This window comes from Nomascus leucogenys, chromosome 5 (assembly GCF_006542625.1).
Source record: "Nomascus leucogenys isolate Asia chromosome 5, Asia_NLE_v1, whole genome shotgun sequence".
NCBI lineage: Eukaryota > Metazoa > Chordata > Mammalia > Primates > Hylobatidae > Nomascus > Nomascus leucogenys.
The window spans coordinates 128,125,615-128,149,373 of record NC_044385.1 but is presented as its reverse complement, the minus strand read 5'-3'; the positions used below and the strand labels follow the sequence as shown (position 1 = coordinate 128,149,373).

Sequence of the window (23,759 nt, the reverse complement as noted above, 5' to 3'; positions counted from 1 at the left end):
CTGCAGATGTCTGAGCAAGGCAGGTAGAAGTACATGTGGCTCTTGGCCTGGACATCTTGCTGTGTGTGGTATCGCCAAGGAAATGCCCAGCTACAGGACCCCTTGACCTGTCTGCTTCTATGAACGTATAGAAGCGTAAATTCTGCTCTCTGACTGGGAAACATTTTGTTCCCACATGGAGGTTGTGTGAGAGTAGAGCATTGTGGATACACCTCATATTGTTGTAACCTATTTTCTGCTGTTCTTGCCGAGATCTGAGGATTTTTATTTAAAGTTCTGCCTTTCTGGGATGACTTTAGGAGCTATAGATTTCATTTTCCTGGAGGGATTTAGAGGAACAGAGGTCCGCAAATGGTTCTCCCTGGCACACTCCTGGGCAGTCAGCGTTAGTCCGTTTTCCAAGAACAATGTTTTTTTTTCAGGTAAGACAGGAAATGCTTTTCACATATCAAATTTAGAGGTGTGCTACAGGTGTGGACTGCTTAAGAAATAAAGAAAGTCATGACACAAAAGCAACCAAACCTTCTCAGCAAGGCTCTGAAATATGCAGAAAAGCAGTTGTTCCTATCTAGTATTGAAGCCCTCGTGTAAGTTAAAAATTATATCAGAACTTAACTATTACACTTTTTAGTCTAAAAGAGCTATGCCTTTTGTTTTGTTTTGTTTTGGTTTGGTTTTGGTTTTGTATTGTTTAAATGAATTGAATTTTAGAACTCAGCAAAGATGGTTTGGTACAATATCATAATTAGGGAACACAAAGACTGGTTCTTGACAGGAGAGATTAGAGACTATTTCATAAACGGGGATATTTAAGCTAAACGTTGATATAGGGCAGTGTTTTGACAGGTGTAGAGGCATAGGAAATCATTTGAATAAAGATGAATATGATAAAAATGCATGAGTGTAGGCTAAGTAGCACTGCAAAGCACCCTCAGAGCCTGAAACATGTAGAGGTTGGAATCAACTCTCTCTCTCTCATTAACCAGACAATACTAAGCAGATGATGCTCATTCTCGGATCCAGATTTTCTTCATGTATTACATGGGGTAGGTTAAAGATGGAAATAATGTATGTTAGAAGTTTCTGAGTTAAAAAGCACATGGTAAATTTCCCTTGCTCTTTCTTTTATCTGACAAAACATCAGCTTGATGTTTTGCTTTGACGAGTGGTTTGCAGTCTATTTCCCAATGTGGAGATGGATGGATTTCTTCAGACGTGGGTTTATAAATATGTCTGGTTTTTTTTTTATTTATTTATATTTCACATGAGTAAAATTAGGGGCATAAAATATCTTTTAATTCCATTAAACTTAAAAATCTAGAAAATGTATCATAGTACTTAAGTGTTGAGACAGAGAGTGAATATCAAATTCTTTCTTCAGTGAATGAGAAAAGGCATAAACTATCCTGGGAGCCGGGTGTTACAACTCAGATTTTTCTCATCATTAGCTACATAGTCCTCTGAAGTGAAGCCGGTTTTGTCTCTAAATCGGTGAACGTGGCAGTTGAACTTTATTTTTTTTTTAATGGCAATTCCTCTATTAGTCTGCTGGGGCTACCTTAACAAAGTATCACAGACTGGGTGGCTTCAATAACAGAAATGTGTTTCTCACAGTTCTGAAAGCTGCAAGGTCAAGATCGAGGCACTGGCATGCTTGATTTCTCCTGAGGCCTCTCCCCTTGGCTTGTAGATGCTGTCTTCACCCTGGGTCTACATGTGGTCTTTTACCTGTAGTTGTCTGAGGTCCTAATCTCCTCTTCTATAAGGATACCAGACCTATTGGACTAAGGCCCAACCTAATGACGTCATTTTAACTTAATTACGTTTTTAAGGGCCCTGTCTGCAAATGTAGTTCATTCTGGTTAAGACTTCAACATATGAGTTTTAGGGGGACACAGTTCATTTAATAATACTCCCTTTGATGCTTTCACACCGTTAGACACAAGTAAGAACTATATCTTTGAAGAAGTGTTTTGTTGTGCTCTATATCAGAAGGTAATCTTGAAGACACGTGGTCCTTTACAGTTATCTGCCTTTGAGTTGATCAGGAAGATGCTCATTTATTTAACTGCATGAACACATTTCAGAAAAATGTTGACAGGGATTTAAAGCTTTGCTATTGTCTATTAATGATCTTGTTATATATCCTCCCATCATAAGGCAACAGAGTAAGCTTGATTAAAAATTATTTAAATTAGCCCCCTGTGCAAATGTCAATAGGAATCATATTGAATTACCTAAAGTCACATAATTTTTTAAAAGCCTCCCAATTCTTGAGCACAAACTTTAAATTTTACACACACACACACACACACACACACACACAAATTCATGTATATATTTATGTGTATGTATATGCACACAGAAAATGCTGTCCTTCTCCACAGAAAACCTTAAAATTTCAGAATTAGAAATTTAGAAATAAAGTCCAGTACTTTTTCAGGTTAAAATTTTAACATTTATCTTACCAAGCATCTGTTGTGTGAAGAATAGGTTACCCCTACCAGCAGTTCCCAGTGTTCTCTGAAATGTGACTCCGATGGGTCACTTCTTGAGAAAAAGCTGAGAAAATATGTTTACTATTTCTCTAATGTTCAGTGTGCAAACTTTTAGCTTGAGTTTCATGCGTGCCCAGAGCTGCCTGCAGACTGCCATCAGCCTCACCTACTGTTATCCCCAAAGCGTCCAAACCCATCTGTCTTCAGAAAATACTTTGGACTTTCTCCCAGGAGGACATCTCCTTACCTGAAAAAGGTACTTCATTCTGTCATCCACATCTTGGCCATCTCTGACTCAATTTCATCTCACTTTCTCTCCAAAGCTTTCCACTAACCACCAGGATTAAAATGACCAGATGCTACAATTTTCATCTATAGCAAGCATTTTTATTGTTAATTTTTTGATACATAATGATTGTGCATATTTCTGGGGCATGTGATATTTAGATACATAACTACGATGTGTAATGATCAAATCAGGGTAACTAGGATGTCCATTGCCTCAAACATTTATCATTTCTTTGTGTGGGGAACATTCCAAATCTTCCTGCTATTTTGAAATGTACAATAAATTATTGCTAACTATAGTCACCCTAATGTGCTATCAAATACTAGACCTTATTCCTTCTATTTAACTGTATTTTTGTGCCCATTAAAAAACCTTTCTTCATTATTTACCCCTACTCCTTCCCAGCCCCTGCAAACCACCATTCTGCTATCTCCGTGAGATCAACTATTTTAGCTCCCACAAGAACATGAGATATCTTTCTGGGCCTTATTTCACTTAACATAAAGTCCTCCAGTTCCATTCATTTTGCTGCAAATGAAAGAATTTCACTCATTTGTATGGCTTAATGATATTTCATTGTATATTATATAAATTCCATTATATATGTGCATGTGTGTATGTGTGTGTGTATATATATATATACACATATATATGAAATATATTTACATGCCACGTTTTCTTTATCCATTCATCCATTGATGGACATTGACCCCCATATTCTGGCAATTGTGACGAGTGATACAACAAACAGAGTACAGATTTTTTTTTCATATACCCAGCAGTGGGATTGCTGGATCATATGATAGTTCCATTTTTTATTTTTTGAGAAACCTCTATACTGTTTTCCATAGTGGCTGTACTAATTTACTTTCCCACCAAAAAGTATATGAGGGTTCCCCTTTCTCTGCATCCTCCCCGGCATATGTTATTTTCTTCATTTTGATTATACCCATGTCAACTGGGGTGAGATAGTATCTCATTGTGGCTTTGATTTGCATTTTTCTGGTGATTAGTGATGTTGAACATTTTGAAAATATAACTGTTGGCTATTTGTATGTCTTCTTTTAAGAATGTCTATTCAGATCTTTGCCCATTTTTAAATTGGGTTTGTTGTTTTGTTGTTGTGGTCGAGTTGTTCGAGTTTCTTATATATTCTGGTTATTAATCCCTTGTTAGACAGTTGGCAACTATTTTCTCATTCTGTAGATTGTGTCTCCATTCTGTTGGTGGCTTCCTCTGTTGTGCAGAAGTTTGTCAGCTTGATATAATCCCATTTATCTGTATTTGCTTTTCTTGCTTACACTTTTGAGATCTTAACCCCAAAATTCTTGCTCAGACCAATGTCCTGAGAAATTCTTTAATGATTTCTTCTGGTAGTTTTAAAGTTTCAAGTCTTACGTCTTACATTTAAATCTTTAATACATTTTCAGTTGATTTTTTAATATAGTGAGAGATAAGGATCTATGGTTTTGCATATGGATATCCAGTCTTCCTAGCACTGTTTATTAAAGAAAGTGTCCTTTTCCCCAAGTGTGTTCTTGGTGCCTTTTTCAAAAATGAGTTTGTGAACAAAAATGTGTGGACTCATTTCCGGGCTCTCTATTCTGTTCCATTGGTCTATGTGTCTGTTTTTATGCCAGTATCATGCAGTGTTAGTTACTATGGCATTGTAGTATATTTCGAAGTCAGGCAGGGTGATGCCTCTAGGTTGTTCTTCATAGCAAGCATTTTTATAGTTACTTCTAAAGGATGATCATCTTCCTTGGCCAGTAACATCATATAAATTACTATAAAGTGTTTTTCGATGCTGAGCTCTTTTCCATATAATCCAACCTGATGGCCACATAAAGCTGTAAATGTTTTAAGGAAGAAAATACCTTAAACTTCCTAGTAGATTTGGATCTTAACAGTCTTTTCATAGAGCTGAAATTAAAGGAGGAGTTTTTATTTGGTTTTCACAAACGTGTTCTGAAGCATTAACCTGAAATTCTAAAACTGGTTTAAAATGTGAGGTTTTCCATCCCCTGCACAACTGTACTATAAAATTAAAGGAAACCAAAAACAGGCTTGGGAATGTGATAGTTAGGCGGTGTTCCTGAGTGTGGTATTTTAGAGTTTTGCTTTTCAGTTTCCTCCTGGCATTCATTTGAAACCTGGTTCATTGAGGGCTAGCTGCAAACCTACCAGATCTTGTCCTTCTTTGCAGCTCCAGGTTTCTCTGGCCTATGGTCCTCCAGGATCCTGCAGATTTTTTTTTTTTTTCAGAGGCCTGTGCCAGATCAGTTACACACACACACACAAAGGATTTTGGGTAAAGGGAAACTTCAGGTACTGAGCAAGAAGCATGAATGTAAAAATATAGAAGCCCTAGGGATAAGGAATTCAGTGGCTACCTATGCCATTCGAAAGGAGTGTGCCAAAATGTGTGCTAAGTAGTGCCTTTCCCAGCATTTTCTTTTTTTAGAAATTTAAAGTATGGCTCTGATGCCAAAGCTACAAACCATAAATCCAATTTAAGTGAAGGACTTGAATGTACATTTGGGAGAGTTGGGGGAAAGCGGAAAGAAGATCTGTTTCTGAATCACCTCGCCTCTTTCTCTTCCTCCCTCCCACCCTCCACCCTGAAAACATGTCCACACAGTGGGATTGCTTGTTAAATTAGCACACTATGACTATGTAACTATATTTGTGAAATAGAGGCAAATTAGAATTGAAAGAAAACAACTGATACACAAAAAATATGAAAAGAAAGTTGAATCCATGATCTAGTGCAAGTGTTCTTCCAGCTCAAACTACTCTAAAATAGCCCTGGACTGCCTGCAGCTCCACATCTCACAGTTTGCTTTATGAAGTATCAAAACATTCTCAAACTTTTGACTGAGATAGGTTTCCATGTTTTTAAACTTTTGCTCTAATAAGCAAGGTCTATCTCTTTTCTTTTAACAATTTTATAGGAAACTTTCATTTTCTCCTCTCCATTCCTTCACTCATGTCCACCCTTCCTCACTTACTAATTATTCATAGTCCAGCCCCTAAGAAGAAGAAAGGGGCAGCGTTTGCTGTACTTTACTCTGTGTGTGTGTGTGTGTGTGTGTGTGTATGTGTCTGTGTGTGTGTGCACGGTCGGGACGAGGTAGGAAGACAAGGATCCTTAACTAGTGCTTTTCAAATGATAATACATTTCCACTTTTTAAATAAAGTATGCTTTTTTCTCAAGATTTTTTTTCAAAGCAGCAATTCCCTTCCCAATTCCTGTAGCAAATGACCATCCAACTTCTTGAACACTTTCAGCGACAGGGAACACATTACTTTGTGGGAGAGTTGATTCTTTCACAGGATAGCTAGGAGTATTGGACATTTCGTTGTCCTTTTTGATTTATTTATTCATATATTAATGATGTATTCATTGAGCACCTACTATATGACAGGCTCTGTTCTAGGCACCTGGAATCTAGCAGTGACCAAAGGGACAGCAACCACTGCCCTTATTTATGTTCCATCTTGGCGTCACTCTACTTATTTGTCCTAATTCTGTCTTCTGAGGCAAAACTTAAATAATTCCATTCCCTGTTTTTGTGACAGCCCCAAAAACTGTTGAAAATGACATTTCATCATCTTCAGATTAAACATTTTCTTACACGGTTTTCCCCAGGCCCACCGTGTCTGTCACTCTCCTCTCATCTGTCAGTGCCCCTTCATTGTGTGTTTGTATCAGGGGTGGTCTGAGAACACTGGGATGCCCACCTGGAGCAGAGCTGAGTGGTACCTGGGCATCATGAGAGGCCAGACCACAGAGACTTTCACATTCACACCATCATTTCCTTTTTGTGTTGCTCTTGCACACATCGCATAGTGAGTCTCTGCCTCCATTTTCTTATCTGGTTTTTTTTTTTTTTTTTTTTTCTGAGATAGAGTCTCACTCTGTTGCCCAGGCTGGAGTGCAGGGGCGTGATCTGGGCTCACTGCAACCTCCGCCTCCCAGGTTCAATTGATTCTCCTGCTTCAGCCTCCAGAGTAGCTGGGACTACAGGCACAAGTCACCACACCCGGCTAATTTTTGTATTTTTAGTAGAGATGGAGTTTCACCATGTAGGCCAAGCTGGTGTTGAACTCCTGACCTCAGGTGGTCCGCCAGCCTCTGCCTCCCAAAGTGCTGGGATTACAGGTGTGAGCCACCATACTTGGCCTCATTTTCTTATCTTTAAAGTGAGGATAATAATGCTACCTAGCTCAAAAAGTCGCTATGCATATTAAATAAGTTAGTATTTTTAAAAAGAGCACTTAGGGTCGTTTCTGGCCCAAAGTGTATGCTCAGGAAATGATAGCTATTATTCTTACTATTGTTATCATTAGCACTGGATATCACCTTTCTGTTTATACAGCCTCATTGTTTTAGGACTCACATCATGCTGTTGGTTTAATGATGATGTGGACAATTGACAGCAATCTGCTTTGGCTGTAAATTCCTCTCAACTCCTAACAAAACACTTGGAACAAAGTAGATTCACAATATATGCCTCCTAAAGGAGCAAGTTAAATATCTTGGCATTTTAAAACATGCTTAGACAAAACATAGAAAGGATTTCTCCTCCTGTTTTCCAATGTAAAATGATGTATTTCTATGGCTGTGTTGTAGAATTCTAGAGATAGATGTGTCTTTAAGATTCATTAAGGGTGATGTTATGAACTGCCTTTCTAAAATTTTAAGCCTTAATAAATAAAAATGGTGAAGAGGCATCACTTCCTGGTGATAAAATAAGCAGAAACTTTGGGTTTCAGAGATGCATATAACTGGTTGCAACTGAATTCAAGAGCAAATGCTACAGTATCCTTCATGAAATTTTCACACTGATTTCCAGGGGTATTTTTTTCTTTCTTTTCTGTACATAACATCTGGTTTAAATGTTTTTCCTGTCTGGTTAAAAGGGTAGATGTCTACTTGGATTCATAGGTATCGTATCTCTGAATGCCGCCTATTTTCTTCTCCTTCTCTTGCTGTTTGGGAGATTCTGTAGAGAGGATTATTAATAAAAAAAAATCTTTTATCACTCCCATCTCCTCCCAGAAGCAGCTAGAAGACAAATGTCTGGAAAAGAAACTCGGAAGGGAACAGAGCTCAGATGTTTGCACCTTTCTTTAAATGGAAGTAGCTTTAAAGTATTCATCACTATCATTTCCAACTATCTACCCATTAGGTGGAGGTCTCTAAATAGTTCTAGATATGAATAGACAAGATGAGTGGTATACTTGCTACAAAATGTTACTTCTTAAATGTATGAGCCTCAACTCTGGAGGATGAATAGATCAGTCCTTGTCATGTGCAGTTATTTTCTTAAATTCACCCACTGCTTATTTTTTTTAACATAAAACATTTAAAGCAATGCTTCCTGGCTCTAAAGCAAATGTATAAAAAAAAACAGAAAATATATTTTTTTCAGACAAACTTCCCAGTTTACTGCTCTACTATTTATCTGAAGAAATAGATAAAACTGCACATCTGGTGTAATTCTTGTTTTCATGGTTAATGCAATATCCTGATGCAATATAACTTTTGCTGAAAGGCTTTTGATTCTGAATTTTATTATATAAAAATGCACTTTTATTTCCACAGATGTCTTTGATTCTTTAACATCTACTTTTTGTCATGCTAATTCTGTATTTCAGACAATGTAATGAGAGCGGAAGAACAAATTAATATGGTCTGCTATAGGTTTAACTGGCTGTGGAAAATTCTGTGAATGAATCAAATAGCAGTTTTTCTTCAGATTCTTTAAATTTAGGGAATCCTATTTCTAGTTTCCAAGAGGAGAAGTGAATCATTCTTCATAGTTTTTTAGCTGAATATGTTAAATCTGTGTATTAAATTTAACATAATACTGTATCTACAGTTAAAAAATGAATAGTATTTAGATAAACTGAAATATCTCACATTTCCCTCTTTAGATGACAATAGCATGTAAGAACTTACATAAAATGCTCTTTGCTTCATAATCTGGGGCATATTTACTCTCTCAGCTGGCAGTGTAGTCCTTACTAATGTTTATGTTAATAGACATATACAAAAAAGTTCCTGAAAGTACCATAAGTGTCTTTTAGTGTTTGGTGTCATTGACATATTAACAAGGAGTCTGAAGATGAGTAACAACCGCATCTGTCAATGCCACAGGCGGCACTTGAGCGACACACCAGCGCCTCAGACAGAGCATACAGCTTCTTTGCCGGTGCGCTTGTGTTCTGGGAAGGAGCAAATGAAATCATTCACAAATCGGGAATCCCTGGCACAGTAGAGAATCATGAAATCTTTTTCTAGATGTGATTGTAATGATGGATTGACTTGGATCCCAAACGTTATCACCAAAAGATACATGCTTTTCTTACTTAAATATGCACAAGAACTTTGCTAATTGTTGTATTTTGCAATTACATAGTTGATATTTAGGATTTAATTTTGAAAATATGTAATTACAACTTAAAAATAATAAATTAGTAGGCCAAAGCACACGATGTTTTATCATACAATTATTCATCTTTGCAAGTGATGAATAAATAAGGTGGAACAATAGATCTGACATTTTGGCCATTTTACTGTCCATTTCTGGATTACGTGGGTCTTAAGAGCTCCAGTGTGTTTCTAATATGTTAGAACTTTGCAATGAGAAAATTTCGTTGGAAAATAGTGTTGGAAAGAGTGCTTTTCTGAGTTCCAAAGATTTCCTTCCTTCTGTAGTTTATATACACTGGATATTCAAAAAGTTAGTGAGAGTTCAACCCTGGGCTAGGAATCCCAAGATACTCCTGTTAAGTCTGCTCCTTGGAGATAAGGGTCAAGTATTAAGCAGGGTTCTTATAGTCTCCCTTCCCTTTAATGATCTCCTCAAACATTTTCCCCCAGAAAAGTCTTTGCCCATAGTCAGTCTCTTCATATACTTTACCTAGAGGAAATGCTTTAGCTACAATAGTTTTTGGGGAAAAAGCTTAAAATTATTTGTGTTTCCGTTTCAAAACCCACATTTATCTTTAGCTCATGCTTTTCTCCAACTCTTAAATGCAATACAAAAAAATGCATTTTGTCTCAAAAAGCATTTATAGATATATAGATACTTTAAAAAACAAAACACAAAGTGAATTTGGTTCAATAAATACTAGTTGAGCACCTGTTCTGTGGCAAGCACTGTGATAGGTTATTTTGAGTAATATGCAAATTGTCAAGGCATTTATCATTTATTTGCAGAGCAGAAAGACATGCAAACCCACTAATTTAACACATGGCTAATTGATATAAAGCCATATTATAGTTTCTTTCCTCTCCTTAATAAACAGCAAACTCTTTGAGGGCAAGAGCTCTTTGGGTTTTTTGTTTGTTTATTTTTTGTTGTTGTTGTTGTTTGTTTTTGAGATGGAGTTTTGCTCTTGTTGCCCAGGCTAGAGTGCAATGGTGCGCTCAGCTCACCACAATCCCTGCCTCCCGGGTTGAAGCGATTCTCATGCTCAGCCTCTAGAGTAGCTGGGATTACAGGCGCATGCCACCTTGCCCGGCTAATTTTGTATTTTTAGTAGAGATGGCGTTTCTCCATGTTGGTCAGGCTGGTCTCGAACTCCTGAACTGAGGTGATCTGCCCACCTCAGCCTCCCAAAGTGCTGGGATTACAGGCGTGAGCCACTGTGCCTGGCCTGTTTGTTTTTAATGCCAGATACTATCGCTAGTGCCTGCACACATAGGATTCTGATAGGCAGAGAAGTGGTGGAGAGCTATTCTAGCCTGTGGGAGCAGTGTTAAAATTTAACACATGTAATAATACATTGGAATGGGACCGTGAGTTGGGTAATCACTCTGAAGTAACTGGAACCAGGTTCCTAGAGGGAAGGGGTTCTCAAGGTAGCATTGGGTCAATCCATAAAGGAAATTGAATGTAATCGTAAGGGATAAACAGAGATAGCAAATTTTCACATGCCTTTAATTTTATCTATCATTTTCGTTAGTGTCCCTATCCCACCTTTATTTTCTCAGTCATTTGGAAAAGTTCCTGGACATGGTTTATTTCTGTGGTTGGATTATATGATAATATATATCTTTAAGCAAATTATTCAAATACTATTTTCTGCTACCGGGAGTGCCAAAATCTAATTAGATCTGCCACATTTTTTTTTCTGCAAAAATGTATATTACAAAAGTTGTTTCTACCCTATAAAAACGTGTGATTTTTCCATAGCTAATAGAAGAGAACCTATATTTAAGAACCTACACTGATAACCAATTAGTACTGAGATTTATGTGTATATAAACACAGTTTGTATGATGTATACACATTAATGTGTTTGCTACGGAAAAACATATGTCCTAGTGTACATTTTTCCATTTAAATCGTAATTTAAATACACCATTTGATTGGTTATCCTTATTCTTCTTTTGCCAGTCTTCCCATTGCATAAAAACCATTTATGATGGTGTTTGATTTAATATAACCCACTTCTAAGAGAATGAGTGTTTTAATTAAAAATGTTGTGTATTTTTCACCTGAATCTGAAGGCAGTCAGACTGATTTGCATTTCTTTCAGTTCTGAGTGTTGAGGGTAATATATTATGAAACATCTTTTTTTCTTGATATATATGCACATTAGTTTTCATTATTTCTGTTTTAATTAATATGACAGATCATAGTTAGCACATAGTTTTGTGCAAGGAGTATCTTCAAAACATTTTTAGTAAAATTATCAGGCACACTAAATAGAAAATAAAAGACAAAACTGGAGGAAAAGGGGGAATTAAGACAGGCAAAGAAGAGATTCTAAGTTTTTATATTTTCTTAAGCAGAGTGGGTATTCTGAACACAAATGTTTTAGAAGAGAATAAAGAACTAATAATTTTATGAGTTAAAAAGTATTTTACATTTTTGCATGGCTAGCTAAAATATAGGTGTAGGACTTTAGATATTTATTTTTCAATTATTCATTGGGAACCTGTATTGTAAGACTTTGGGATATATCACTATTTAAAACAAAAATACTTGTTCTTGTAGGCCTTATATTTACTAGAATGTTTACTAGAAAAGTATCATGCAAGCCTTCTTATTCTATCAGTTTATTGAAAAAAATGAGCATGTACATTAATACTTGTTTGTCTCACACATGTAATATTTTCACACTTTTATATCTGAAGGTATTATGTGCATTTAGGATGAGGTTTCATTTTTTATCATGGTAACTGTATTTCAGATTGTCTTTACATTTTCAAACTCCTTTGGCTAATTTCATGTTAGATTTCAATAGATCATCATTTGTTTTTGTTACTAGTTTCTATACTTGTTTTTAACCACAAAATCCATGTAAGAGAAAAATCTCATCTTTGTCATTTGTTTTGTGTTTATTTTAGCTTATTTTGTAGTATCATCTCTAATCCTTATTATCTCTATGGGATTTTTCCCCCTAAACTATTCTAACTTTAGTTAACTAGATAATATAACTTATAAATCTACTTAACCAGGAACACATAAATTGCTACACATTCACCTATGATACCATAAAATTACCATAAAATTGTCCAAAGGAAGAATTTGATGTCATCTGAAGTTTCAGGAAAGTGCTCTTGAGGAAAGGGATGTGTTGACAGAACCAGAGTGGGGAGGAGGAAAAGGAGGCAGCTATGCAAAGGTGTGTGTGTGTGGGTGCGTGCCTACACAGATGTGCAAAGGGGCATTTTAATGCAGGTGGCCATATTTGAGACAGAGAAGGTTAAGGGAACAGGACAGATGTGGGAAATTATGGAAAATTTGTAGGTAACCCACAGTGACCCAGGTGAGGCTACTTGCAGGGGATGCATAAGGGTTATAGTGAGCAAAGCCATCAGATAAGATAGGGCTTTACTGCTGTAAGGTGCATACGTAGCTCAGTGGATGGTGAAGAGTCACTGCATATTTCCAGATATGATGGATTTGAAAAGGAAAATTGCAGGTGGGAAGACCACCTAAGAGAGGTAATGAGGGGCTGGCAGTGAAAATAGAAAGAAAGAAAAAGAGTGAGAGACACTGTGAAGATGCATCAAAAGGAATTGAGCAACCCATTTGTTTTAAACTTATGGTACTGAACTAGCAATTTTGGGTAAGGTTTTAATGGGGCAGAGATGTATTGGAAATGTGGCCAATGGAAAAGTGGGATGGATCCGAGAAGAGGTTTTTCAAGATCTTTGATCCTTTCGAACCTTTGTGTTACTGCTTTGTAATCACAAATTCAGCTCTGGCTAGCGGGATTTGGGTTTAGACACAGTGGCAGTTAATCTTCAAAATACAAGTTCGTTTTGGTTTTTTAAACAGATTGATTTGCATTTTGTTTTTAGTGTTGAAGACATTTTAGTTCAATTATTCCACTTGTAGAGGCTGCATCAGGTAGCAGTTAAGTGGGCAGGGTCCAGAGCTGAGTGATCAGATTCCAGCTGTTAACCTACTGGTTATGTGCCCTTTGTCACATTATTACCACTTAATTGCTCTGTGTCTTGATTTCTTCATCCTCCAAGTGGGCTTCTATTAAGTAAGGTAATGGTGAGGATCCGATGAGTTAATAATAGAATGTGCTTCTAACAGTGCCTGGTGCCTGAGAAGAATAAAATCAATGCGTTATGATTTCTAAAAAGGAAAAATATCAAACAATATGCAATCAGATGAATCAAATTCAATTTGGTTGTATTTTCTTGAATTTAAAGGAGAAAAACATAATTTTACATTTTATTTGTGCTCCCTCATCCAAAATGAGGCATAATCCCAAAGGGGTCTCTGTGTAAGCATGAGGGCGTGTGTGAGTGGGTGGGTAGGTGACTTCTCACTGCCTCGCCTGATCTAGTTAATTCAACTCCAGAAGACATAGTAGCTCAAATAGGAGATTGCTTAGGAATAAGTGATGTCAGAACATAAAGTTTTAAAGAAAAATTGTCAATCACTAATATTCTCAGTATTTTTTCTTGACAAGAGAATAATAAAAAATTATTCTCTTTTTCACGTTTTTTTACTCTTTTTGCTTTTGTTCTCTTCTTTTTCGTGCTACATATGTTCAGTGAAGAGCATAAACAAAATACAGCAAAACTAAGAAAGAAGTCTTTAGTACTTAGCCCAGTCAAGTCTTCTGGGTGATAGGCAGACTAAGGCACAATAGTATTTTTTTCCACTAGTGCATATCTTAGAATTATGTGATTTGGGAAGTTATATACTACAGAAGAAGAAACATATGTAACACAATCCAATAATCGCTTAGATATTTATTTTTAAAATCCTACTCTTTTAAAAGCTTTCATATTCTAATATGGCTAGTCACACTGATGTTGTGATGCTCTGCTGTTCATGCATGATTTTCCAAAAGGATTTTTCCAATATTATACCATCTATGAAGCAAATCTATGTACAATGGAGTCATGTCTCAAATGATCAGTTTTAAATGATGTGCATAGAAATAGATATTGAAATTCTTTGTAATTTCTTCAGGACTAATAAAGAGCTTAAGCATAGCTCTCAAAAACTTTTTTTGTCTTCACCTATTTGCAAGACCACAATTTTTCTATTGATTACAAGGTGCTAGGTTTCATTACTCAGTAATGTCCGACTGTTTTGACAGCGGATTGCATTAGCATGGCCCATTCAGCTGTTGCGGATAGATGCCAGTTGCCATGGTGAAGATTATGATGTCCCACATCCAATCTATCCCTGAGATGAGGATGGCTTTTGCAAAACCACCTGCAAATATTTGTTTTCAAAGGTACAACTGACTCTTTGTGAAGCACTGGATTACTAGAGTGGATGTCTTTTCGGTGAATCATCAAATGAGGATGTATTACCGCATGATTTCCCTTTTCATTTAAATAAACTTCCACTGCCCTCTATCTCAATGCTCGTTGACAAAGAATCAGATTTCATATTGTATAACTTGACTGTCCTTTTTAGTTATACAAGTTAATGAGTTTATCTGTTTAATTTGTCTAATTTCTCTATTTGATTGCCTCAGAGCTGACCTTATATGCATAGGTTTGTTGTGTTTCTCCTGAGCTCACAAGTGGAGTTTTCCATTTTCCTGTGGATCTTGTCTGAGCAGCACAGATACTTCTGTGGAAGTAACAGTGACCCTTTGAACATCCAGGGGTGTTCTCCAAATTGGGGCTTTTCCTAAGAACATGTATCATATGTTAGTATGAATGTTTTTAAAATATAGGTATTTTTGGTTTTGTTTTTAATTTTGGGAATACTTGTCAACTTAAGTAAAAGGAAAACTCCGTTAAAAAACCCTTTAATAAAATTTCTAAGAGTCAAAATTCAAAATTGCAAAATTCTTGTCCTGCCATCATGAATGATAATATTGGTTATATTAATTCATTTATAGCTTAAACTAATAATTAAAACTGGCAGCTTAATTAGCTTAATAGTTTTAATTAATAATTTAAATATGCATATACTAATTTTATAAAACAGCCTGTTTCTGTGGCTTACTACTGCATTTCCTTTACCTTCTATAAATAGAATACTACAGGTTTGATAAAACACAGAAGAATCTGAGAGACAAAATAAAATATGCTACTTGTATAAAATGTCCTCTTCTGAAAAAAGAAACAGAAAAGATAAAGGAAACTATGGTGACACATTGTGAGGCTTATGATAACTATGTTTGCCTTTCAGATCCCCAGCTCAAGGGTATAGTGACCAGGTTATATTGCAGGCAAGGCTACTACTTGCAAATGCACCCCGATGGAGCTCTCGATGGAACCAAGGATGACAGCACTAATTCTAGTAAGTGACAACCTCAGGCCACCAGTTACACAGTTGGTAGATGATACACTGCTACTTAAATGACTTCTTAAGATTCGTTTGCAAATGTTTGGTCATGTTGGTTCATCTTTACGAATGTTACACACTAGGATGCCATTTACAATTTTATTTAAACTACGTGGATGAAAATATTAATGGAGCAACCAAAGAAACCTATGGCTTAAAGATGATTATGTTACTATTTTTGTTTTTTATTCAGACAGTTGTCATACCCAGAAAATTACTATTACTTTTAATCTTATTATTGTAAAAGTTAAGTAAGTACACTAGTGTATTTAGGTAAAAATTAATTACATGTTTTCTTTGGGGTATTATTTCATCAGGCTCTGAGGTTCTTAATGATGCCTGTGGAAACTCAAAAGCTACAAGGAATAGTTTTTTTTTGTTGTTTTTTTTTTTTGTTTTATGAGACAGTCTCGCTCTGTTGCCCAGGCTGGAGTGCAGTGGCGCGATCTCGGCTCACTGCAAGCTCCGCCTCCCGGGTTCACGCCATTCTCCTGCCTCAGCCTCTCCCAGTAGCTGGGACTACAGGCGCCCGCCACCATGCCCGGCTAATTTTTTGTATTTTTAGTAGAGACGGGGTTTCACCGTGGTCTCGATCTCCTGACCTCGTGATCCGCCCGCCTCGGCCTCCCAAAGTGCTGGGATTACAAGCGTGAGCCACCACGCCCGGCCTGGAATAGTTTTTTTTTTTTTTTTTTTTACATAATAGAAATATAATTTAAAATTCTTTGCATTTAACAAAAAAAATCTTTCTTATAGAAAAAACATGAAACTTGTGTACTTTGAAATTCATTGTGCAAAGTGTTTACTTTATAGAATTGCATCTGTGATCATTTTTAATTAAAAAGCTACCCATCTTCCACTGTATTAATGTCTGTGTTCTTTTTCCTATTTCTTTATGTATAACATTTCTCCGTCTGGTGCCTCTCCTTACTCAACCGTCTGTGTTTTGCTCTTCCGTTTTCTGTTTATATTGGCATCTGATTCATTTTTAATTTAGCATATTAGTTCCAAAATAAGCACACTTTTTACTGTTTGGGGGAGTTAGTGAAAAGCAAAACTGTTTTTATTAGAAATATTTAATCATAAGAAACATTGGTGGATCAAAAATAGATATGAATTTTTTCATTAATGTATCTCTTATTCTTCACATATAAACATCATTCCATGAAAAGAAGTGAGGATTTGAATAATACATATAATCAAATCAGAAGGTACTTCCTTCTTTTTTATTTTTATTTTATTTATTTTTATCAGCTCAATTTAAAATTCAGCACTTCCTTTTTTAAATTCTAGCGATCAAATTGCCAGTAACACTGATTCTGACAGAAGTTAGTGATACAAAATAGATTATTTTTCATGTGGTTTTGCCATGTGAAATATCATTATTTTTCCAGCCATTGTGTTCACCTTTTATATTTTGTGCATTGCTTCACTTTTTACTTTTTCTTCAATTCCTTTTTAATTTTTGTGTTTATCTACATTGTCCGCCTTGTCAATTTCTAATCTCTGTCTCATATCACTCTTTTTTATTTTCTAATTTTTCCCTTTTATGTTTGTTTATTGGTTTATTTTTACTTTATTTCCTTTTTGATATAGAAAAAGAGAAAGTAAAACAATTCAGCTACAGAAGAAAGAGGAGGCGTTTTATGCCAAACATTTACTTTTGCAGCTTTTCTTATTAGTTTGGACTTTCAAAGATTATTGGTACTTGACGATCTTTGACCAACAAAAGATGTCAGTTTCTTATGGTTCAGGCTAATACACGTATCTCTGCTCAGTTTCTTTTCCCCTTTAACTCCTTACCCATTTGTTGACAAAAACCATTTCCTTTCTCTCATGTGTTACTCTTATGTAGGTCACCAAGTTTAGGGATTCATAATCTCTGATGTCTTCAGTGTTCTCTGATTTTGTTTGGCCTGAGAGGATTATAACATGGTAACTAGTTTCCCATAACTCTGATTGCTAGGTGAGCTATGACACTCTGAAAGATTCATCAGACTAAAGACCGATGCCATCCATTTTATGACAAAAGTTTTCAAGACAGGACATACACCATAGCTTCATAAACATATTGCTTTACTGGACTGCTTGAAAAATAATTTCGCTCAAACAAAGGTTTTATGTGTTTTTTCTCTAGCATTTTTTCTTTGTGAAATTTCTGTAGTGCAAACCAAATTGGTTACCCTTAATGACAGGAATGAATATGATTTTGAGAAGTGTCTATTAGACATTGCCTTTTAAAAGCAGACTGCTTCAGGGTTGAATAAACACTTTCTAAATATGGAAGTGTAGATTTATTATGTGCACACATACAGGTCTGGTTATCTGAATAATTTTAAAGACTAAACTGGAAAGCTGAGATACTAAAAAACACTCCACCTTCTGTTCTGTAAATGTATGTTTTTTTTTCTTCTTCTGTATCTGCAGTAGAAGAAGCAAAAACTCAGAACGAATCTTGAAATTTCTCCTGACACTCTAAATGCTAGTGAGACACAGTCCTGAGAAGAAAGATGAAACAGGATCCCCTTTGTAAAAGCAAATCAGAAGAAAATCATAACGCCCACACTCGAGGGGCTCAAATTCCTATGCAAAGTTCTGGTCCACAGCTTTTCTGAGACATTATATTGCATTTCAAGTGCACTGTAAGCCAGTTAGTTTAGTTTTGTTACTATTTCAACATTTGCAAAAAAATAAACAGTGGGTAAAATCAATGTTCCCTCCTCAAAAGGTTCTACAAATTATATGACTATAAAATTTAATACAATTGGCAGAATCGTAGCAGACTTATAAAAGTAATGGAAATTACTAATTAACTTCATTTTTATGTCCTCTGGCCTATGTAAGTTGCAAAACGGTGTTTCTTAGGATGAATTTAAAGACATTTTCTTTTCTCTGGTTCATTTCAATAGTCTCATGAATCTTATGAAAAATGTAAGCGCTGAAAAATTCTTTAAAAATAGGGAAGTGCTTTAGAAAGGCTGTCAGGTCCTACTTAAAGTACAGCTCTTTTGTTGTGAGGAGGGAGGTGATGTAATAATCATATAGTTTCCTAGTTATGAATAACTAACCCATGCTTTGTATTAAGAGAGTTATAAAAAATGGAAACATGTTTATGAATGATTATTATACTGAACATAAACATTATGAATAATCATTCATAAACATGTTTCCATTTTTTATGACTCCCTGAATACAAACCATGGGTTAGTTATCCATAACTAGGAAAAATAATTTAAAAAAACCCTAAAACTCACCCAGATAGCACTCTAAAAGTCACTAAATTACAAAATTGAGGGCTTGAACTTTCATATCTTCATGATTTGAGTTCAATACATTTCCCACACTAAATATGGATATTTAAAATGAAAAAAAGGCAGAACCATCCTGCTAAACTGCCTTTGTTAAAAATTTCAGATGAATTAAGAAGAGGGAAAAAAGGCCCACTGGGGTGGGCGAACGTTGGTGCCCCTGTTCTCCAAGGGTTTCCAGTCTAAGATCTATAGATCTCTGCGAAGGAAAAGTAGCACAAAAATCATGGATGATGGGTACATGGTTCTGGTGGAGAAAATACTGTAGCAAGTCAGCTGCTTATTATTGACTACCATAATAATGGAAAGATCTTTCACAAAAGGAAGTGAGCACCTAGGTAACCTCATTACCACTCTCATTTAAAAATCTTCTAAACGTCAGCATCCCCATGAACTACAGTATTTTATTAGTGGGTGAGTTTTCTTTTCCGCCAATTTGCTTTTGGGGATGCCATGGATTTTTTTCTGTGCTCTTAAACTTCATTGTTCCTATTGACAGACAATAGCTACTACAAGCAGAATAGGACGCTACAGATATCAATACACTATTAACTATGTCAATGTTAAAACCTCAGAAGTCCCTCTCACCTTACAAATGCTCAACCTGGTGACTTGATGTGTAAAATATTTCGATCACTCAGTGGCCACCACCCCACAGGATTTAGGACGGCACTTCTCACCTTAGTTGTATATTAGGGTCATTTGAGGAGCTTTTCAAAAAAAAATTCCTTATGTCCTAAACCCATTTCCAAAGATTGTGATTTAGTAGGTATGGGGTTGAGCCTGGCCATTCTATGTTATGAACACAGCTAGTTTTAATGTGCGGCCTGAGTTGAAAATCACTGGTATATGAAGAACTAGAGTGTTCCATGAATGAACAAAGTCACGAAAACATCTTCATTATTCTCACTCCCCTAGGCTTTGTGACATTGCCTTATAATTACGTAAGAAACAAAGAGAGTGGAGAAATAAAATTATATCTCAATTAATGTGGGTGTCTGTGGTTTTAACTAGCACCAGTTCCATCATGGCCAGCTCTGAATGGTTCTCTACATTTTAGTGTACATAAGCATTCACTTTCCACTATCATTCTGTAAATTATAATACCTTGTTTTTTTTATTTATTTATTTATTTATTTATTTATTTATTTATTTATTTATTTTTGAGATGGAGTTTCGCTCATTGCCCAGGCTAAAGTGCAGTGGCGTGATCTAGGCTCACTGCAACCTCCACCTTCCAGGTTCAAGCAATTCTCCTGCCTCAGCCTGCTGAGTAGCTGGGATTACAGGCATGCACCACCACGTCTGGCTAATTTTGTATTTTTGGTAGAGACAAGGTTTCACCATGTTGGTCAGGCTGGTATCGAATTCCTGACCTCAGGTGATCCACCCGCCTTGGCCTCCCAAAGTGCTGGGATTACGGGAGTGAGCCACCACGCCCAGCCAATACCTTGTATTTTATAATTCAGGTCCTAACCAAAACCCAATGGAAAAACACTAGTATTTTTTCAGTATGATCATTTTAAACTATCTTATGTAATTTCTGTTTCCCATAACTGCATCATTTTGGTGAATTCATGATCTGTTTGTTTTCTAAAATTATACTACCTGGCCTATATAAAATATGTGGCACCTACAAATATCATTCTGAGTGTGTGAAAGTTAGAAGAGGAAAGTTAGAATAATTAAGTTTGAATTGATTAGGATAGTGTACCTTGCATGGACAGTCATATGGTTATGGTTTTCCCTCCAAAATTTTGTGTATAAATCAGGAATTATTCTATGGTGCCCATTCTTTCAAGCTGTAAGGGGAGATGGTACAGTTCAGGCGTTGTAAACAAGAGTGAATATAGCCATCTCCCACCAAGAAGGAATACTGAGAGTTGCCAAATGGCACAGGTAGCTGTACTCAACAACTCCACATCTATATTTAATATTAAATAATGGAAATTAGGAAAAAAACTAATTCTTTCCTAAGAATAACATAATCCCCTAAAATCCTGTAGCAGAAAATCTTATATTAGTTTACATAGTGAAACTAATATCCAACTAACCATAGATGCCCCTGAGTATTTTTCCAGGGATAATATTCATGGCCCTGGCCTGAGGTTTTCCTTTTATATTTATGTAGCACAGACATCTTGGGATCTTGAAAACAGTAGCATGTAATAATCAGAAGAGAGGGTGTAATTTTCTTCAACCTATTAAGAGGAAAAATGTCCCTGAGAATTAAAAATAACACAATTCATAAAGTTTGTTTTTAATTATGTACTACGTGGACCCTTGGAATGAAGTCCAAATTGCCCACATTTTTCAAATGACTTGGTTTTGTGCAATACAGTTGAGAGCCTGAGTTTGGATATTGTGCTTACACGTTTACATCACTATTTTAGTACTTTCATTTCCTGTTCTGTCCTGCTTAGAATTAGACTTAGTTAAGAAGGACTTGAGTAGCAGCAGATAACCTCACTGTAAATGATTAATAGTTATCTTACAAATGTATCTATAATAAAATCTCCAAAATCATCAAGCGGTTATCTCTAAGACTGATGCTAGAAGACCTACTAAACATTCAACATGTAACACTGCCATGGAAATACATTAAAGGGATATTAAGTTTTTTTAATGTTATAACATTGCTATCTGCACTATGCAAAAATATATAAAATGCTTTTAACGTTTTATCAACAGAGAAGAAACAAAACATGGAAACATAAGTGAGTAGTCTCTCTGACATTTGCATGTCATTCAGTTTTTATTAGTTCTTTCTAAATTTAGCTCCTTGGCAGGTGCACATCTTTTCCTGGCTTTGCTGGCATATCATATTGGTTCTACCACAGCCATTTAGTTTTGGAATCACCTGTTTAACTTCTGGCCTGACCTCATTGCAATGACAAATCACACCTTCTGTGTGGAGGGTTAGAATAAACACTCGACTTGGACTTTTAAAATTCTGCTCTTTGAGAGACTTCACAGTTGATTTCTTTTGGTATCTAATGGTGTCAGAGACAATGTTTCTAGAGGCTTGATTACAGGCTTGATTCTGTTTATGATCGCATCAGTTCTTCAGAATGCTGTCAGCAAGACTGCTAACATCTAAAGGTTGAAGCTGAAGTACTCATTTTACCCGTAGCAGAAACTTCTTACTTATAAAGCGAAATATAAGTTATTTAATTGGAATTTCTTAGAAAGTATCAGCAAAGGTGATGTTTCTTAAACAAAATAAATCAGAAAGAAAAAAATTACAGGATGCCCTACTTCTTCCTGCCCATTCATGATAGACCATGTTTATCTTCACAGCGCTCTTCAACCTCATACCAGTGGGACTACGTGTTGTTGCCATCCAGGGAGTGAAAACAGGGTTGTATATAGCCATGAATGGAGAAGGTTACCTCTACCCATCAGTAAGTAAGACGCCAAATATCTCGGCCATTCGTTCAATGCATGTAAAATAACAATGGCAGCAACAACAAAAAGAAAGTTCTGTGTCTGTTGTTTCTGCCAGTTTTTGCCTTAGTATTTGACCTTTGCGAGAATGCTTAGAAGCTGTTTATTTATTATTCACCAGTGTTTAGTGATATGAGTTTATTTAAAGGAAGTGTAATACTATGTCTTAAATAGTGCTTTCGCCATATTTTAAAAAATGACCTAGTTTACACGTGAATCTGATCTTTTGTATTTCTAGTTAGAAATGCACTTATCTTAGAGAATTTCTTATAATTTTTTTTAAAAGAAACAATATGAATTCTTAAAAAAGAGAAAAGTGAAAGGAGAGTGTTTTCTTTTTTTTTTTTTTTTTTTTTTTTTTTGAGACGGAGTCTCGCTCTGTCGCCCTGGCTGGAGTGCAGTGGCGCAATCTCGGCTCACTGCAAGCTCCGCCTCGAGTGTTTTCTAAAGTAAGAATTCAAATTGTGTGGATATTTTACTGAAAAAATAACTACTTGTAATATTGAAATGTGTATTTCTTGCAAGTCTCTGTGTTTTGTGGTAATATTTATTGGAAGCTGAGCACTTTTTTTGCCATATGGCCTCTTCTGAAATATTTTCTACTTACAACTAATTTGCACTCAGATATGCTGTATTCATGCATATAATGTAGTTAGAATTCATTTCTGCCACAGGTTTAAGCAGTAAAGACTTAGTTAAAGGTGCTTTTTTCTATTATGCCATGAGCAAAATTGATAAAGTCTTAAATGCATTAAAATATGCTCTTACATGTCATCCTCATGTAAATTCTTTGAAACTCTGTCATTGTTAAATATCACCACCAAGAAAACTATAGATAAACATACACATATTGTGTGTGTGTGTGTGCGTGTGTGTGTGTGTGTGTGTCTTAAACAGAAACATTCTCCAGGGGGCCTCCCAGAAAATGTAATCTATTTTCTTCAGTCAATTTGGGAAATCCTATCACAGGGAAATGAAGTCTGAGCTGTGGATTCCCTTCATGGTGAGCTCAAAAGTGCTGGCTCTTCTTATTCTGAGTTGCCTGAAGGGTGTTCCCACACAGAGAACTGGGTCCCACATTATGCAAATTGTGTTCTCTAGCACGAGATGAATATGCAGCATGTTGCCAGCAAGATCAAGCTAGAATTCCCTATGCTCCCTTTAGAAAAAATTAAATACAAAAAGGATCACTTTCTAGAGATGCTTTATTTTCAGATGCAACTCAATCTTGTTGATTTGGAATTTGCTCTGTTATTTTTGTTTCTTTATCTTCTTCCCAAGTAATATTTTAGGGGCCTAAACATCATTAGATGCAGTGTCTACTGTAGCTTCTAGTTCTATCTTTCTGTTAATAATTGTATCACATTGCTGTACTCTGATACATATGTTGATGACAGGGAAATTGAAATGTTTG

The 23,759-nt window shown here is 36.0% G+C and overlaps 1 protein-coding gene across 5 annotated transcripts in view; it reads left to right on the top strand.

Annotated features, from left to right (window-relative positions):
• The window catches only part of FGF14 (fibroblast growth factor 14), a 686,118-nt gene that overhangs the window by 517,082 nt on the left and 145,277 nt on the right, over positions 1-23,759 (top strand). For 4 of the 5 annotated variants that reach the window (XM_003270153.4, XM_030813657.1, XM_030813659.1 and 1 more), the window contains 2 exons: positions 15,435-15,545; positions 22,199-22,302. In XM_003270153.4, the coding sequence (XP_003270201.1) occupies positions 15,435-15,545; positions 22,199-22,302 (215 nt within the window). Of the gene's footprint in view, positions 1-13,635; positions 14,947-15,434; positions 15,546-22,198; positions 22,303-23,759 lie in introns of those variants that run through there. The other variant, XM_030813658.1, reaches the window with a different exon arrangement.